The sequence below is a fragment of the Herpailurus yagouaroundi genome, unplaced genomic scaffold, assembly GCF_014898765.1.
Source record: "Herpailurus yagouaroundi ecotype Mexico unplaced genomic scaffold, PumYag 29, whole genome shotgun sequence".
In the NCBI taxonomy this organism is placed as follows: Eukaryota; Metazoa; Chordata; class Mammalia; order Carnivora; family Felidae; genus Herpailurus; species Herpailurus yagouaroundi.
Genome location: NW_024412377.1, coordinates 66,353,519 through 66,372,756, shown reverse-complemented (window position 1 = coordinate 66,372,756; position 19,238 = coordinate 66,353,519). Strand labels below are relative to the sequence as shown.

The 19,238-nt window shown below is 37.9% G+C and overlaps 1 protein-coding gene across 10 annotated transcripts in view; it reads right to left on the bottom strand.

Annotated features, from left to right (window-relative positions):
• Window positions 1–19,238, bottom strand: part of NSD1 (nuclear receptor binding SET domain protein 1) — a 150,190-nt gene that overhangs the window by 28,644 nt on the left and 102,308 nt on the right. For all 10 annotated transcript variants that reach the window (XM_040446163.1, XM_040446197.1, XM_040446182.1 and 7 more), the window contains 6 exons: window positions 18,293–18,368; window positions 15,644–15,762; window positions 14,553–14,696; window positions 12,239–12,362; window positions 5,148–5,348; window positions 3,654–3,833 (listed from right to left, as the gene is read on the bottom strand). In XM_040446163.1, coding sequence (XP_040302097.1) covers window positions 3,654–3,833; window positions 5,148–5,348; window positions 12,239–12,362; window positions 14,553–14,696; window positions 15,644–15,762; window positions 18,293–18,368 — 844 coding nt within the window. The remainder of the gene's footprint in view (window positions 1–3,653; window positions 3,834–5,147; window positions 5,349–12,238; window positions 12,363–14,552; window positions 14,697–15,643; window positions 15,763–18,292; window positions 18,369–19,238) is intronic.

Here is a 19,238-nt window from a genome sequence, read left to right as displayed (position 1 = left end):
TAGTTTGCTGAATTAGGTAGATCTTCCAAATGTTGATCTATTTCATTATATACTATTATAATATCAGTTATTCATATCATGAGGGTTTCACAATAATACTAAAAAGCTGTTAAGCTTCAGGGTGATAGTTACCAGTTTTCCAAATTCTAATTTTCACTTAAGAGCTCAAGTTTTTTTTAAATTTTTTTTTCAACGTTTATTTATTTTTGGGACAGAGAGAGACAGAGCATGAACGGGGAAGGGGCAGAGAGAGAGGGAGACACAGAATTGGAAACAGGCTCCAGGCTCTGAGCCATCAGCCCAGAGCCCGACGCGGGGCTCGAACTCACGGACCGCGAGATCGTGACCTGGCTGAAGTCGGGCGCTTAACCGACTGCGCCACCCAGGCGCCCCAAGAGCTCAAGTTTTATCACTGGCAACGACTTCTGTGTGTTTTCCTTGAAAACAGGCTCACTTCTATCCATTTTCAAGAAAATGTCTGACGAATATCCAAGTGTGAAGAGCCATGGTTTGTCACAGGAATTCTTACAACTAAAACTGGCATTCCATGAACAAGGCAGCTAGTTCAGACTGCAACTCAATTGCATGAGTGCTTTAACTTAAGATAACCATCAGTATACAAAAGAACCACTTTATATGCACTTCCATTTTATAATACAGAATATTAAAAACAATGTTCACCTGAGGATTGATATTCAATAAAATTAATGATTATTATATAAGAATAGTCTTGTGTGAAACTTTTTTTAAAAAAACAGGAGTGTGTGGTGACACAGAATACAAGGGACTGCTTCTACTTATATGGTTTAGAGCCACTGCCTTGATTTATATTAGGTGCAGCAGTTTTACCCACCACTAGTTTTGAACCATCAGTGTAAATGTCAACAAATTATAAATGGCAAGTAGTATCTTACTATTATTATTATGAAGAGTTATGATTTCATGGAAGCCTCTGAAAGGGCCTACACTTTGAAAGCTGCTACTGTTGCAGCTACTAAGTTTTCTCGGAAACTCAGTTACCATTATGTATATCCATTAATGGATTCAGTAGCTTTTCAGTTAGGATGCTCCATGTTAGGAATGCTATCACAGGGGCACTCTCGCTTTTATTCATTTCATCCCACTCTGGAGTTAGAAATGGTCTAATGTTGAAACTGTTTCATCGTCCCATCTCCAAGAAATGTGGAAAACTTTTGGAGCCTACACTTCAGCCTCCCAGACACCTGTTTTTATTCTAAGAGTAGAATTACAGAATGCTGTATTTAAAGTTTATTTATTTTGAGAGAGACTTAGCAAGTGGGAGAGGGGCGGGGGGGGAGGGAGGGAGAGAGGAAGAGAGAGGGAGGAGGGAGGGGGAGGGAGAGAGAGGGAGAAGGGGGGGAGGGAGAGAGAGAGAGAGAGAGAGGGGGAGGGAGGGAGAGAATCCCAAGCAAGCTCCACGCTTTCAGTGTAGAGCCCGATGTGGGGCTCCATCCCACGAACTGTGAGATCGTGGTGTGAGCCGACATCAAGAGTCGAATGCTTAACTGACTCAGCCACCTGGGTGCCCCCAGAATGTTATATTTAAAAGCTATTAGGGGCGCCTGGGTGGCGCAGTCGGTTAAGCGTCCGACTTCAGCCAGGTCACGATCTCGCGGTCCGTGAGTTCGAGCCCCGCGTCGGGCTCTGGGCTGATGGCTCAGAGCCTGGAGCCTGTTTCCAATTCTGTGTCTGCCTCTCTCTCTGCCCCTCCCCCGTTCATGCCCTGTCTCTCTCTGTCCCAAAAATAAATAAACGTTGAAAAAAAAAAATTTAAAAGTTATTAAATACCAAACTCTTGTCTTTAACTTTCTTCTAAACAAAAGAAGAGTGGTATAATAAATAGGCAGCAGTGTTCACAAGACAGTGTTTATAAGGAGCAGGTATTAGAAGAACAAAAAGAATGTCCTCTTTGTGAATTAAAACATCTCTACCCCAAAGGCTTCCCTCTTTATCTGTAACTGCACTTAACGTGCTTTTTGTTTATTCTATATTAGCAGCATAGAATGGTTTGAGGATACAAACCATGTCCTCTAAGTGTATCTTTTCCTTAAATTGTCATGTTAACATGAATCTTCTAAGAGCACAAAAAGTCCAAATTGACCACTTCAATCATATAAAGCAGTTGAAAAACCTTCTTCTATGACTTTAGCACTATTTAGTATATATCCAAATTTCTCAAGAGGGATGTTCATTCAATTAGACATACTGACTTTTTAAATGAGTCCCTCAGAATGTTCATAACCAGCCAAGTTTTCATGAAATTGCATAGCCAATAAGTATTAAAGAAACAGAAAAGTGAGAGAAATTGTTCCCCCTAAATTACTAATCAATAAAATTTAGTCAATTTGAAAAGTAATGAAGAAACTACATGAGAACTGGTGTCACCATCAACAACAGAAAAAACAGTGAAGCAATGTTCACAACAGTCTTAGAAAAAGAACACATATCCTGTTTTATAGTAACCCAACACATGCTTCTAGTATAGAAGCAAATGATGGATAGCCTCAAGCAGAGAAATAAGCACCTCTGGGTGCTTCCTAGAAGTTCAGTCAACCAAGAGAAAAATTAAAATAAGGAAATCAGAATTATAAGCACCATAGTAAATAGAGTAGTGATGATTACTAAACCATCCACTTACAATAACTAGCAAAAATCAGGCTGTGAGGAATTGAAAAAAATGTAGAAGCTTAACACTAACTCTATCAAAGAAGTAGGTTTTAAGTTGAAGAAAAAAAAATATAAAGATATAAAATTTATTTTTCTTCCACTTTAGAAGAACTTTTAGGAATACCTCTAACAGTTAAGAAATACTTAATAGATGTTCATAAATTCCTTCACTTTCCTTTTATATTCATGAATAAACGATTTAACAAAAAAGAAACACAATTGTACAATATAATACCATCTTCTAGAACGATTTCTATCTAGATATATACCCCTGCTATCTGCTTATGTGCACAAATGTCTTATGTAGTATCACTTAAAATTAAGTAATGATTTTTTCTGATGGTGGAACTTGGGACGATTTGGGATTATTTATTTATTAATTATTATTCCTTACCTCCAGTTTATTTAACATATAACACTGTGTATAAAGTGTACAACATAATGACTAGATGTATATACTGTGAAATGATTGCCCAACTAAGGTTAGGGAACACATCAAACATCTCACATAATTATAATTTTTTCTTTTTGGTGGTAGTGTGAACTTTTAAGACCTACTCTCTTTAGCAACTTGCAAATATGCAATACAGTATTAGTCACTATAGTTACCGTGGTATACATTAAGTCCACAAACTTACCAATCTTCTAACTGGAAGTTTGTACTGTTTGATCACATTCCCCCATTTTCCCAGGGTGATTCTATTTCCTTTGCCTTATCTTTCTCTTTGTTTCATTTATCATTTTAATGAAAATAAGGTCATTATTCAAAATAACAAAATAAAACCTCTCCCTTATCAGGGGAAAAAAAAACAAGTTTAAAAGTTCTGCTATGTTATCCTAAGTTCAAGACATTACATCCCAATATTTTCTCTACTAACAATGTGAAGAAAATGATTTTTGTTGCACTTAAAATATTGTATTAACCTCTTTTTAGACTATTCATACATTAAGCAGTCATGTCTTACCTTCTGAGCATACAAAACACCAGCTAACGTTAACATGCTCATGATTTCGGCAGCCCCGCCGAGGTGTAAAGTGATTAGGGCAGATGATACTATTAGATGCAAGGATCTTGGACCCAGCAGCCAGGCAAAAGTCATTGGCATGGTATGCCACAGGGCAGCGGACACAGCGCATCAGACGACCTAAAATTACAAGCAGGAAAACCAGAGTAGCAGACAAAAAACAAAGAGATTAAGTATAAAACAACACGAGTTACTGAAATCTTTGTCAGCACTGAGAAAATGTCACTAACAGAAGGAAACACTACTAGGACAAGGGATGATAAAACACATAATTCACTATGAAAAGCTCAGATGGGAGCTATGTGATAAGTTGCCACAAAGAGTCAGATCTCACGACTATTAAGTGAGCCTGCCTCACCAAGAAAAACCCTATATAATCCATTGCCTAGACGCCTAGGAAACCTGGAATCAGCCTCAAACTAAATAGAAGGGATGTGCACAATCAGAAAGAAGGCCAGCTGGGAGAGAGAAAGACTAATAAATAATATTGCTTGGTACTATGTGATTCTTAAAGCCGGAACTTTAAGGTGAATGAACCCCTTCCAGATAAAATATGTCCTCTAACATGTATCACACCAAATAGAAACCATTACCAAATCATCTAAATGTAATCTACAATAGCAACTAAAAATGGGAAGGTAAACTGATGGTTAAACTGTAATTTTGATCAAGCAAGTTAAATTACTGTACTTAAGAGTGAGGAGATCTATAAGTCCAAGGAATCATATTACAAAAGGTACTGCCAGTCTAATTAAAAGCAAAGGCAAAACACTGCTACGTTTTTCCTCCTCAATCCCCTATGGGAGAAATGAGGGCTCTGTGGGCACACAAGCATTTAATAGTAGAGACACAATATTTGGCTTGGGAAAATTAGTAAGAGACCCTATTACTATTGAACAGAAATAAATGATTGTTTTCCCAATGAGAACAGACCTAAAAACTTGAATTTACCTGGAACTATAGGCAGTTTTGGAAACTTTAGCTCTCAATCTAACTATAATGCAGGAAAGAGGTTTTAGGATAGAAGTTTCCATTTAAAAAAAAATAAACCAACACAAAACAAAAACCTCAATTCTACCCTAAATTCATGTCTGAATGATATCACATCTGACAACCATAGATATAAAGGGTCCATAGGAAACGAATAATACACTTTGGTCTAATGGAGTAGGGGGAGAAAGGCATGTAGCACAATATTTTCTCAAACTAAGAAATCGAAATATTTCAAACCACCACATAACATTAGGGCTCCACAGAATACAATGTGGGAACTGCTAGACTAGTCCATTATTCTCCTCTCTCTCACATAAAATGCTGACACTCTTGACAAAAGCTAGAGAGGCCACGAAGAGATGCCAGTTAGCACCTGGAAATACACACTGCCAATGAAAGCGAGGTTCTAGAATTAGAATGGTCCATGTGAGAAACTCATACCTTTAGATGCAGAAACACTGGCTGGATTAGCAGCATGGCAGGTTATACAGATGTGGAGGGAGCACCGGAAGCCCTTGTTCTGCATAACAGTGGGTGGATACTTCTGGACACACTCTTCATGATAAAACTTTCCACACAAGGGCAAAAGGCACCTTTTAACATCTTCCCCACTCTGCTTACAAACAAAACAGGTATGGATTCCTGGGAAACCGAAATAAAGTAATAAATTAACACCAATTTAAGAGTTCATCCAATGCTAAAGCATTAGATGAAAGTTTGTAAGTACACAATTCTGTACTAAGTTCCAATATGGGGTGTGTGTATGCGTGTGAGTATGTGTGTGCGTGGGTCGGGGGGAGCGGGAAGGGTAGTTCCCATACCACCAAGCACTTCTCCAACACCAGCTAGGTATCTTACAATTCAACTTAATTCTGAGACTATATACCTGGCAATAACATCATATCCCACAGATTAAGGACTCAGTTCTACATGACTGCCCCATCCTCAACTTCAGATGCCACTCTCAAGTCCAGGTTGTCACCTATACTTCTGACTGGCTATATATCAGAGGTTCTCATGACCCTGTCTTCCTCAGGTTTGATTAGTTTGCTAAAATGGCTCACAGAGAAAGATTTTTATTTATTTACTGGATCACCGGTTTATTACAAAAGGTTGTAACTCATGAACAGCTAAATGGAAGAGACGAATAGGGCAAGATATGAGGAAAGGGTATGGAGCTTTCATGCCCTCTCCAAGAGGCACCACTTTCTTCTTAATCTCCACATGTTCACCAATCATTCAGAAGCTCTCTGAAACCCACCCTTTTAGGTTTTGATGGAGATTTCATTGCACAGGCATGGCGGATTAAACCACTGGCCAGTGATTCAACCTCCGGCCCTTTTTCCTCGCTAGAGATTAGGGGGCTAGGAATGAAAGTTCTAGCCCTCTAATCAGGATGGGTTCTTCTGGTAATCAAGCCCCCATCCTTAGGTGTGTCTTTCATTAACATAATAAAATACACACAGAGGACATCTTTATCACTCTCACCCCTTAGGAGACACCAAGGTCTTGGGAGCTCTGTGCCATAAACTAAAGACCAAAATACACATTTCTTAGTATAAATCACAATATCACAGTAAAGAACTTTCTAAGAGACTGATTAGGATGACAACGTGAACCCACTGAACAATCAATCACTACTGAGAAAATCTTGACAATGTTTGCTTGCTAATGTGACACAATAGGAACTACACATTACGTACAAAGCATTCCTCCCAGAAGAAAACTGACCTGAAATTAATTCAGCCTCTAGATCTAACTACAAGTTTCCAGGAAATATGGAAGAGATAGAGGAAGAAGTTAAAAGGACACCTCAAAGATGCAATCAACCAAATTTACAATGTGGAAAACTGAGCAGGACCAATCACTGTTGTCTCAACAAATAAATGACACTTAAAAATAGGGTGGGAGTAGTAATGTTGTAGATTAAGACAAATTAAGAGACATATCAAAAAATAAAGAAAACCTTATCTGGATCTTGATTCAAACACTATAAAAAGACATCTTTGAAACAAATTGGAAAATTTTTAAATGAGACTGGGTACTGTATAATTTTGCTACACATTAGATATATATCTTTAAGTAGTAACTGTTACACCTTTTGAAATACATGGGTAAACAGAGGTAGAACACCAAGAAGTACTGAAGCTAAGTGATGAATATGGGGGGAATCTTTACACTGTTCTACTTTTATAAATGTCTGAGGATTTCTTTCTTTTCCTTCTTTTTTAATGTTTTTGAGAGAGAAACAGCGAGAGTGGGGGAGGGGCAGAGAGAGAGAGAGAGAGACAGACAGAGACACAGAATCCGAAGCAGGCTCCAATTCACAAGCAGTGAGATCATGATCTGAGCCAAAGTCACATGCTTAACTGAGTGAGCTACCCAGGTACCCTGAGTGTCTGAGGATTTCTGTAATACAAAGTTTAAGAAAAGAAAAAAAAAAAATCCACCTCTCTCTGAGAAGCAATACAATGTAAAGGAAAAAGCTCAGGCTTGAAAGACACATCTGAACTTGCCTCTGACACTTGCTGGAAATAGAAGCTCATTAAAATAGCCCATCTCACCTATAAATAGTAAGTTTACCCAACTAATAATGATTTTAGGAAAAAATTTTAGTTATGCATTTGGAAAGAAGCAAACTAGTTACTGTCTAATGCCAAGTAACTCACAGCCAATATTAGATTAGAATAACCTAAATTACGGGACAGTCACTCCCCATTAGGAAAATAGGGTAAGAAATGACTCCTTTATTCTTACTCTATTCATCTTTACTAAAACCAGAGTAAAATTTCCTACCCTCAAAAATAACTCTTTACCTCACGTCCTATACAAAAATTGATTCAAACTAGACCATAGACCTAAATATGAAACCTAAAACTATAAAATTTTCATTAGAAAACAAAGAAAAGTTTTGTGACACTGGATTATGCAAGATTTATTCAATATGACACCAAAGCAAAATCTCTAAAAAGAACAAAATAAACTGAATTTCATGAAAATTAAAAACTGCTCTTCAAAAGACACCATTAAGGAAATGAAAGACCAACCCACAGACTGGTAGAATAATTTTAGAAGTATGTATCAGATAAAGAACTTGTGCCCAGAATATATACAACGGGCTCTTAAAACTCAAAAGTAAGAAAATAAACAAATTAAAAAAAAAAAAAAAAAGATCTGAATGGACACTTCACCAAGAAGTCAAAAAGCACATTAGGATGCACAGGGGCACATGGGTGGTTCAGTTGGTTGAGCGTCTCATGTCAGCTCACGTCATTATCTTATGGTTTCTGAGTTTGAGCCATGCTATCAGTGCACAGCCCACTTTGGATCCTCTGTAACCATCCTCTCTGCCCCATCCCTGCTTGTACTCTCTCTCAAAAATGAACATTAAAAAAATTATTTAAAAAAAATATATATATAAACAAAAACAAAAAAGATACACAATACCATTCATCATTAAGAAATGCACATTAAGGGGCACCTTGGTGGCTCAGTCGGTTGAGCGTCCGACTTCAGCTCAGGTCATAATCTCACAGCTCGTGGGTTTGAGCCCCAAGTTGGGCTCTGTGCTGACAGCTCGGAGCCTGGAGCCTGCTTCGGATTCTCTGTCTCCCTCTCTCTCTGCCCTTAACCCACTTGCATTCTGTCTCTGGCTCTCTCAAAAATAAATAAACATTAAAGAAAAGAAAGAAAAGAAAGAAAGAAATACACATTAAAATAACAATGAGAAGGCACCTGGGTGGCTCAGTGGATTAAGAATATGACTCTTGATTTCGGCTGAGGCTATGACCTCACGATTCATAGGATCATGCCCTGCATCAGGCTCTGTGCTAACAGGGTGGAACCTGCTTGGCATTCTCTCTCCCTCCCTCTGCCCCTCCTTGAGCACGTGTGCACACGCTTGCTCTTTCTCTCTCAAAATAAATATTTAAAAATAAAATCACAATGAGATACCATGATACATCTGTCAGAAGGGCTAAATTTAAAAAGACTGACAATACCAAGTGTTGATGAAGATGTGAAAGAACTGAAACTCTCATGCATTAATGATGAAAATTTAAAATGGTACAAACACTTTGGAATACAGTTTGAATGTTTCTTAAAAAATTAAACATATACCTACCATGCCATTCCACCCTTACATATTTACACAAGTAAAAAGAAAATGTGTCCATCCAAAGACTTGAATGTTCACAGCAGCTTTATTAGTAATACCCCAACCTGAGAACAACCCAAATGTATATCAATAGATGAATGAATAAACCACCTGTGATATATCCATACAATGGCACACTACCCAGCAATAAAAAGGAATGAACCTGCAACAGTGTTGTTGAATCTCAAATTAAGGGGCGCCTGGGTGGCGCAGTCGGTTAAGCGTCCGACTTCAGCCAGGTCACGATCTCGCGGTCCGTGAGTTCGAGCCCCACGTCAGGCTCTGGGCTGATGGCTTAGAGCCTGGAGCCTGTTTCCGATTCTGTGTCTCCCTCTCTCTCTGCCCCTCCCCCGTTCATGCTCTGTCTCTCTCTGTCCCAAAAATAAATAAACGTTAAAAAAAAAAAAAAAATCTCAACTATGCTGAGGGATGGTTTCACAAGGGGTTATATACACATACAGACATATATATGTCAAAACACATCAAACTACACTTTGTGCAGCTTATTGTACATCAACTATACCTCAATAAACTATTTTAAGACAGAGAATGAACTACTGATACACACATTAACATAGATGAGCATCAAAAACGTTATATGGGGCCAGACACAAAAAAACTATATATGTTTTGTTCCACTTATATATATGAAACCCTTAAAAAGGATACATTTAATGTGTAGTACCAGAAAGCAGATCATTATTTGCCTGAAATAAGATTTGGGGGAGAGAGGAGCATAAGGATTAACTGTAATAAGTACAAGAGAACCTTCTGAAGTGATGGAAATGTTCTAAATCTTCTCCATGGTTGTGGTTACACAGGTGTATATAAATTTTATCAAAACCTATCAAAACATACATGAAAATGAGTGCATTTTATAGTAGGTAAATTATACTTCAGTGAGGCTAACTTAAAAAAAAATAGTTTTGCCTTAACTTGGTCAGAGAATATCACATTATAATAAAGATAAGACCAGTGGGGTGCCTGTGTGGCTCAGTCGGTTAAGCGTCCAACTTCGGCTCAGGTCATGATCTTGCGGTTCAGGAGTTTGAGCCCCGTGCTGGGCTCTGTGCTGACAGCTCAGAGCCTGGAGTCTTCTTCAGATTCTATCTCCCTCTCCCTCTGCCCCTCTCTTGCTTGTACTCTCTCTCTCTCTTTCAAAAATAAAATAAAATATTAAGAAAAAAAAAGGTAAAACTAGCAAAACTGGATCATTTGCACAAAAGGCAAGAAGCTCTAAGATTAGGATAAGAGATATGCACATACCAAAACATTTTTTTCTAAATTTCATTTACAGGGGTGGATGGCACTATTTTCCATAATGATCAAAAAGCCCAACATGCAGGGACAAAATGACCCACAGCGATCTTGTCTTCCAGCTTTTATTCACACGCTACTAAAAGTAGTGGCAGAAAGATGAGATAACTCAATGTGACAGAGCCACTTATTTAAAGACACAAGTTGGGGCGCCTCAGTGGCTTGGTCGGTTGGGCGTCCGACTTCGGCTCAGGTCATGATCTCACGGTCCGTGGGTTCGAGCCCCGCGTCGGGCTCTGTGCTGACAGCTCAGAGCCTGGAGCCTGTTTCCAATCCTGTGTCTCCCTCTCTCTCTGCCCCTCCCCTGTTCATGCTCTGTCTCTCTCTGTCTCAAAAATAAATAAACGTTAAAAAAAAAAGAAAAAAAAAAAGAAAGACACAAGTTAATTCTGTCTCTTGTTCCCACATGGGCTACTCTAAACCTACACTCTATCCTTCAAGCGAGAGACCACCTTTCCCCATCATTCTCACCAATGTAAGAAAAAAACTTCAGCTTCCTTCTTCTGCCTCACAACTTCAAGGAACATTCCTATTTTATCTTTTTGCCTCTTCAAAATTATTCTCTCCTGTCTCTATAACTGTACTCCTCCAATGATTCCCTCTTCTGTTATAAGAATTTATTTCTCTATGTGGTTTTTAACCTTTATCCTACCAACACTCAAGATGTTCTTCCTCTTGACCCTATAATATCCTCCCTTCAACTACTGCCCTCTTTTCCATGGTATCAGGCTTCTATAAGAAATAGTGTATACTGGTATCCAGGCACCCTTCAACCTGGTTTAGTATGGCACCCTCTGGCAAAAAGTCAAGCCTTTCCTCACTGCCAAATACAACTGTCTCTTTTCACGCCAGGACCTCCTTGGTTTCTCTGCCACATCTGCCACTGCTTATGACACCCCACTGCCCCCGGCTTCACAGCCATTCTTTGACTAGCTCCTCCTCACATTCCAGTAGTTCTTCTATGTGGGCATGACCTAAGTACTGTTGTCCGCCCACTTCTCACTCTACACATGCTTTCACTCAGGGCAGGATCACGCACACTTACGATTTTAATGACTTAGGAGTGTAACAGCTGTCATCCCCCATTTTTTTATTACTTAAATGCTGTAACATTCAGTCCGACTTCACCTCATGTCACGAGTTCGAGCCCCACATCAGGCTCTATGTTGACAGCTCGGAGGTGGGAGCCTGCATCGAATTCTGTGTCTCCTTCCCTTTCTCTCTCTGCCCTCCCCCGCTCACTCTCTCTCTCTAAAAAATGAATAAACATTAAAAAAAAATTTTTTTTTAATCTGTAACATTCACATATAATGCTGAAGAAAGAACAATCTCCTTAGCACAGCCTGTGAGGTACTTTACAGGCTGGTTCCATCTGACCATTCTTAGTTTCTGACCCAATTTGTATATTATAACTCTTAAAATATTATAACTCTTAAAACTCTTGTATATTATAACTATAAAATAGTATATTATAACTCTTTCCCTTTTGGTAAACAGTTTTGTCGACATATGATATACACACAGAAAAGTACAGCATCCTAAGTGTATAGTTCACAAATAACCATAAAATAAACTCGCTTATGTAATCACCAGTCAGCTCAAGAAACAGAAAACACTGACAGTAATCCAGAAATCCTCCTTGTCACTACCAATGCCTCTTCCCTAAAATACCTTAAACACACAAACCTATGCCTCCTATTCCCTAAACAGTCTATACTTTAATTACTGGACCTTCTATTCTTCCTCTCCCCACACCAATGACGATGTCTCTCTTAAAACCAAACTCAGTTTTTTTTTCTCTGTGGCACTGGTTCATCTTTGTTTACCTATCACTTTAAATGTATCTCTACTACAATACTTTTGCACCACATTATACCATAAAGTCATTATTCACTTGGAATTCTTTTCTACAGGCAAAGATTACAAAGCACCTATCCGTGTCTGCAGCAACTAGCCCAGTATCGCCACAAAAACAGTGTATCCAATAAATGTTGGGTTTTCCTGAAAAACTTAAAACTCAGACCATCTTTGGAAGAAGACCCTTCTGTATCTACTTCACCTGTGCGACATTCATTGCAGATAAATTTTCCTCTCGGCATCTCAGTTAGTCCAAGGCACTCCAGGTGGAAAGCCCCACAGCACTGAGCCTCACATAACAGCAGCTCACCCAGTTTCTCACAGTTCTGTTAAGAGAAAGAAAACAGGTATGTCTACAGAAAAAGGATTTTAAAGTCCCGAACAGAAGGCCTTCATGAAGGCAGAGGTTAACTAGCAGCTTTCTAGAAAGCAGAAAGCCCTCTCTTTATTCAGCCAATATTTAGTGATTAACTCCTCTATGCCAGGTACCACAAGGTCCCTTGGCTTTCATGGTTCACATATTCTAAGAACAGAAAATACAAGTAAACAAACAAACAGGAAAGATAATGATAAGATTAAGTAGAGAATTCAAATAGCTATTTTGGATTGGGTGATTAGGAACGGCCTCTCAGACAGGGTTCTGAGCTACTAGTCAGTCATTTAGTCAGACAGAAAGACCAGGAAGACCAGTACAGAAAGTCCACAGACAGGAAAAACTATGTCATGTCTAAAAATCATAAGGAAAATCAGTGGACTAAAGTGGAACAAAAGTTAGAAGTGGTAGAAGATGAGGTAAGAAAAAGGCAACAGCCTGATTGTGTGGCCTTACACATTATGGTATAGTTTCAGATTTTATTCTCATTACAAAGGTATACCATCAAAGGTCTTTACCAAGGGAAGGCTAAAATCAACTATTCATTTAAAAACAGATCTCTCTGATTACTACATGGAAAATGAGTTCAAGAATGAGATATGTGAGAACAGTAGCAAAGAGACAATCAAGGAAGCTACTCTAATAGTTCAAGCAAGAGATACTGACTAGCTACACTTGGATTGTAACAGTCCCAAAAGGGCTCTACTCAAGGTATGAATGACCTTTGAGATACATCTACAACCATCTCAGAGAGGCCACTTTTCTAAGATGATCTCATCTAAGATAGGGTGCCATTTTTGATAGAGCCTTAGGAAATAAAGATCTGGATGTTTGTTTCAAAACACCATAAGATTTATGAAAATTCTGCAAATTCCCAACATTTGTTACTTTTATCCCTCTAACATCCTGACTTGTTTCCCCATACTGACTAGCAGAAAAATATAAAAATGACAAAAAGTTTTATACTTACTGGGTGAGGAAAGGTGACTAGGCAAGTCTAATACATTTAAGAACCCAAGAAACAGAACTGGTCTTGGCCACTTAATATCATAATTTAAATAAACAAATGAGTAGGAGAACTTTGGGGAAAAGGCCAGAGGCAGCCAGGGTTAAGAACAGACAGACCCCCAAGGTCTTAATCAACCTATAGTGTAAGTTAGTCTTAAACTCTGTCTCTTTCATTATCTCCTATTCACATAAAAACTGACAACTGCCATGTTTTATATATTCACAGTGCCAGTGATACCAGCTTTTATATACAATAAACAAATCTGCTTTCATCATTTAAACAGGAAAACTTCAATTACAATACATATCAAAGAATAATGTTTTAAAATTAACCAAATGTTATGGACTAACCCTTTAATTGGGATGATTATGTAATTCATCTTTCAGATTAGGAACCATAATAAAAGGACACAATATTAATAAATTATACAAGGACAACAGATTTAAACAAAGAGTGCCCAAACAATCCAGGGCCACAAGGCCACTATAGCTTTAACCATTTTTTCTTGATAATCTTTGTGGGCATACACTCTCTGAGAACAGTGTGTTTGGGTGCTCATCAGAATATGATCAATCTTTATATAATAGCGAAAATGAACAAAGAAACAAAGTTGAAATTCTATTGTTCATCATAGCATATCCTGGGCTTGGGTTATTTTTATTTTTTAGCCGTTTTAATTAGAAAAGAGGAAGAAAAACCAAGTTATCTTCAATTTTTTATATGTCAGCTTTTAAGAATTTACAAAGGTAAATCAAGCCCATAAAGAGAGAGCATAATCAAAGCATCCATTTAATGGTCTCTACTATCAAGTCTGATAAAGGCTCTTTAGAGAGAGGCAATACAACAGAGTGGTTAGGACTCTAAACCCAGATTGCCTGGGTTTCAATCCTGGCTTTGCCGTGTGACTATAAGCAAGCTATGTAACATCTTTATGCCTCAGTTTCCTCATCTATAAAACCGAGGGTAATAATGGTAATCTACTTTACAAGATTGTTAGGACTATATGATGTAATTTAAAGTGATGGAAACTCTTGACATATAGTAGGCACTACATATATACTTATTAAGACATGAAGAGGCCTTCTTTTAAAAGACAAGCAAGCAATCAAAATGCAAGTGGGAAACATCTTCTACCTGACAGACATTCTCCTTGAGTGCAGCTCCTCCGCCTCGTTCGCCCTGCAGCTTTTTCGATGCTGGCATCCCATGATCATTCTCTACACCCTCCTCAACAGTGTCCTTGGGGCTTGCAGCTGTTCTGTGTGTCATCAGTTCTCCCTTGCAGAGAAAAAATAATGTCCCATATCTGTATTATTCATGTCTCCTCCATTTGACCCCCGCCCTCTGGGCTGCTATTTGTCTAGCCATTAAGCACTTACAGATGTTCAGCCAATCACGCGGGCGGACTGCATGCAATGTTAGTTCTAACCCTGCTGTGATTGGGCGGGTAGTGGGCGCCTCATGCCCTGCCACTAACTGCTCTGAGGCTGTTCCACTGGAACTTTTTGAGCTGTTCCATTTTAAGGTTTCACTAAGGGAGAGAAAACATTCTTAAGTTTATTTGATTACTTATTTGTCCTTCCAAGATCAGTGTTTCCTAAATAATGCCCACCTTGGGCATTCTATTCAAATTATTCTGGAAAGAAACACTCTGTATCATAATGTGTAATGCTGACCTGACTTGTTCTATTTCTCTTTTAACTTGAGTTGAAAAGCCAGAGATAGCATCAATGACTGCATTGATGCTCTGCAAGGAAATGGTTTTAAGTATACCTTTGTTTCCTTAAAGCCAATGTTTATAAATATTATTCTAAAATTAAGCAGATGCTGGTTTCAAGAAATAAGCAAATTGAGTTTCCTTCCCCTCTAAATGTAGCAGTCTCAACTATAAAAGGGCAGTATGAAAGTTCACTCAGATTATATGGTTACTTGGCATTGCGCTCTTTGGTTTTAGAAAAAAGCTTCCTTTGTGATGAAACAGTTACAAAATTTATCAGACACCTAGAACATAGGATGTTAAAGATCATACCCATAGTTGCCATATATTGTCTTGCCTGATTTTTACTAGCATCAGACTCTCTTTCTACTCCAGGATTCCTATTACAGCTTTTCATTAGCTATTTCAGTAGAACATTACTCTTAACTCAAGGGAAAGAGGGATGTGGCCTCTACTATGAAAAGTAGATTTGCTTTGGAAGGTCAAAAGATGAGGAACTGAGTAATACCTCTGAGATTGGAGTTTCTTTTGATGAGTCGTCATTTTTCATTTTTTTACAATGCACCTTGGCTGTAGAATGCCTCTGTCGTTTTCGCTTCCTTGGTTTATCAAATATCTTCGTAGTGCCTATGACAGGAAAACAGGTGTTACCTCCTGGCTAATCACTTACATGTCCAAGAACTCCTATCCTCAACTAAAAGGACCTCATAGAATTATGGAATGTTAGAATAAAAAACCAATCTTAAAGCCCATTTAATTCCCCAACTTTGTAGATGAGGGAAAAAGGCACAGGGTGGGGAGATTTACCCACGACTACATAATTAGTTGGGAAAATAGCTACACACATATAAATTCTGCCTCATACAGATTAAATAGTAAATGTATAAGTAGGTTAAGACAATTTCATTTTACATGATTGAAATGAAAAACTTCTTAATTCCTCAAAGGACTTTAACATCCTGTAAATGGGGAGGAAATACATTTAGTAGTCAGGAAAAGATACTAAAATTCAACCTCCACAATTAAAGATAGTACATTATAGCACTATATGATTTAAGGATTAAGATGAAAAGCTGAAATACATAATATCTGGCTTGAGGAAAGGGAGATCTCCCTTAACACATTTAGTAACTTAAAGGATATTTAGCAATGGTACTATAATGTTGAACATCCAATAATTTAAAATATATGCATGCTCTAACATGGCCTGTATACAAAATGAAATTCCAGTCCTTCCCTCATTATATTTTATACTTATTTCACCTCTTTGTTACAGAAATTTCAGGAATTTAAAGTACTATTTCATAAAATGTTCCAGGATAATTAGGCTAGGTATCAACATGAAGGCTAGACTTTGGAAAACTGGTTTAGTATTCTCTTCTTGGGACTGCCTGATACAGATGGAGAAGCTCTGCTATCAAAGCTGCTGGCTGCCTATAACTAAAAGAATAATTAACAGAATAGCAGAATGAAGGTTCAAACTTCTCAGTAGCTAAAATATTCAGATGAAATTTACAAAAGATAAAGAATAAGTTTTGGGTTTTATAAAAACTGGAGTATAAAAGTGTAAGAGAAGAGCTGATATTACTTTGAAAGTTTTTTTCCTAAAGCAAGCAAATTGATGAAATTACATGTGCACACAAGATTAACATAAGTGAACATATTGCTAGATTTACTTACTAAAAAACTTAATAATCATGGGTCACATTTAAAGATGTACTCATTTAAGATCACATGCAATATAACCTTCCTATGATACCCTTTGCTGGCACATCTGATGCTATGTGCTCAAATCTGGCCTAACACTTCAGAAATAACAGTAATCAATAAATGGCACCGGCAGATGAATGATCAAAGTGACACAAAGAATTGGCATGTAGAAAATTTGGGGTGTGTAACAAGATGGGGTGTATAACAAGTAGTGTCGCAATGAATGTGGTCAGGTCTGGAATTAGTCCTCCCAACTCTGCCACCTCTTTCATCTTCACATTCTTCTATAAAATAGGGATAATATGGATAATATCCTAATTCTCTATAATGCTTTTGATGGATTAGAGATTAACAGTCCTAAACAAAGGAACTGAGCAAAGGACATGGTAGAGCAAATGCACAAACTATGATTACTGTATCTGTTACTCAATAAGGAGCTGCCCATTCCTCCAATTGGCAGAACCAAGATCACCATGTCTAAGTTTCAGGAGTCAGATTAAAAAACAATTTAAGGGGCGCCTGGGTGGCGCAGTCGGTTGAGTGTCCGACTTCAGCCAGGTCACGATCTCGCGGTCCGTGAGTTTGAGCCCCACGTCGGGCTCTGGGCTGATGGCTCAGAGCCTGGAGCCTGTTTCCGATTCTGTGTCTCCCTCTCTCTCTGCCCCTCCCCCGTTCATGCTCTGTCTCTCTCTGTCCCAAAAATAAATAAATGTTGAAAAAAAAAAATTAAAAAAAAAAAAACAATTTAAAAGATTTCAAACCCCTTAAGAAGCAACCACAATGGACCAGACTGAAATGTAAGCTCCCTTTTTCAAGCATATACTCACTCACCAAAGATCAAAGATGTGGTAAAAGAAACTAAGACTATTTGTGAAAGACTGGCTTAGATGACTTGTAATTTCCCTCTCAACTCAGACTCCTTATTTTCTGTCCTACATAATAAAAATTGAATCAAAGCCAAGAAAGTAATGACAGAGCTGGAGAACCATCTAATAAGAAAATTAAGTAGCTCATTTTCTCTATTGTTGCTACCAGTTACTTACTCTAACAGAATTCTAATTCCAGGATTCTACATTCTAAATCTGTAATTCTAATTTCAGCATGTAACTGAAGATGACCAGACAATTTTCTAGTGTCATGCATTCTATTGGGAAGCATATTTTGACAAACAAGTCTTTTTTTTTTCTTTTTTAAAGTTTGCTTATTTATTTTTAAGTAATCTCCAAAGCCAACATGGGGCTCAAACTCACAACCTTGAGTTCAACAGTCATGTGCTCTTCCAACTGAGCCAGCCAGGAGCCCCTTGGGCAAACAAGTCTTAGAAGCTGCAACCTTGCTGGTCTTGCTTACATATGTAACAACTTTTAGTTAGCTGACAAGATGTTTCCTAGTTATTTCCACATTACATTTTTAAAATCTCAAACATTTAAATCTCAAAAATACGCACCTCCACCAAACTCTTTAGAATGAGATGCAGCACGTGATTCATTAATGTCATTCTCCAAGTGGCCAGCTTCATAACACTACAAATAAGTAAAATGCAACAGGTTTACAAAGGAACAGAAAATAAACCCTTTGTATTATATGCCAAAAGTTGAACTGTCTACTGTCACAGATACAGAAATCCTAGCTATATTAAAATAAAAAAAAAAAAAAAACAGTATGACAATAATGGATTGAACAGAAACTACATGGGGAAAGACATGAGATAAAACACAACAACAAAAAACAACTCCAAAAGACTCATACAAACACATACTCCTTCAAAAACCAGGGATAAGAGGTGGGTGGGATTATGCAGCGACCCCCAATAGATCAAGCAGATACAGAACGGTGTTCTGATTGAAGTGGTAGACAAAGACAAAGGGCATGGTCCCAGAAACTGACCCACCATCTCTGTTCTATTTCATACCACCCTGTATTTAAAATCTATCTTCTTAAAACTGAATTTATGCCATTATTTTTACAAAGACTTATTCATTTGATGAATTCTAAATATTAAGGAGCTCTGGATCAGTGCTCACTTCAGAAGCACATATACTGGAAAGCTCTGAACCACAGAATGTCTTCCTGATTTAAGTGGCTGCAGGTTAATGTAAATGAAAGCAACATTAAAACTCAAAACACTTAGATATCAAGAGTAATTTCCTACACGTTATACCCCTACTAATAATGCCTGTATAAATTAGTTCCAGTCCAAGAAAATGGCTTCTCCTACAATAAAAATATTCTTCAACATGAGTGTAAAACAAAATTTAGTGGCCACAAAAAGTCAACATAATGGATGCTATTCTTGCTGTAAAGGTACTAGAACTTGGGGTGAAAACAAGACAAAATACAGCAGCAAATTTCCAAATGCTCACCATATAGATTAATCAAACCATTCACTTACT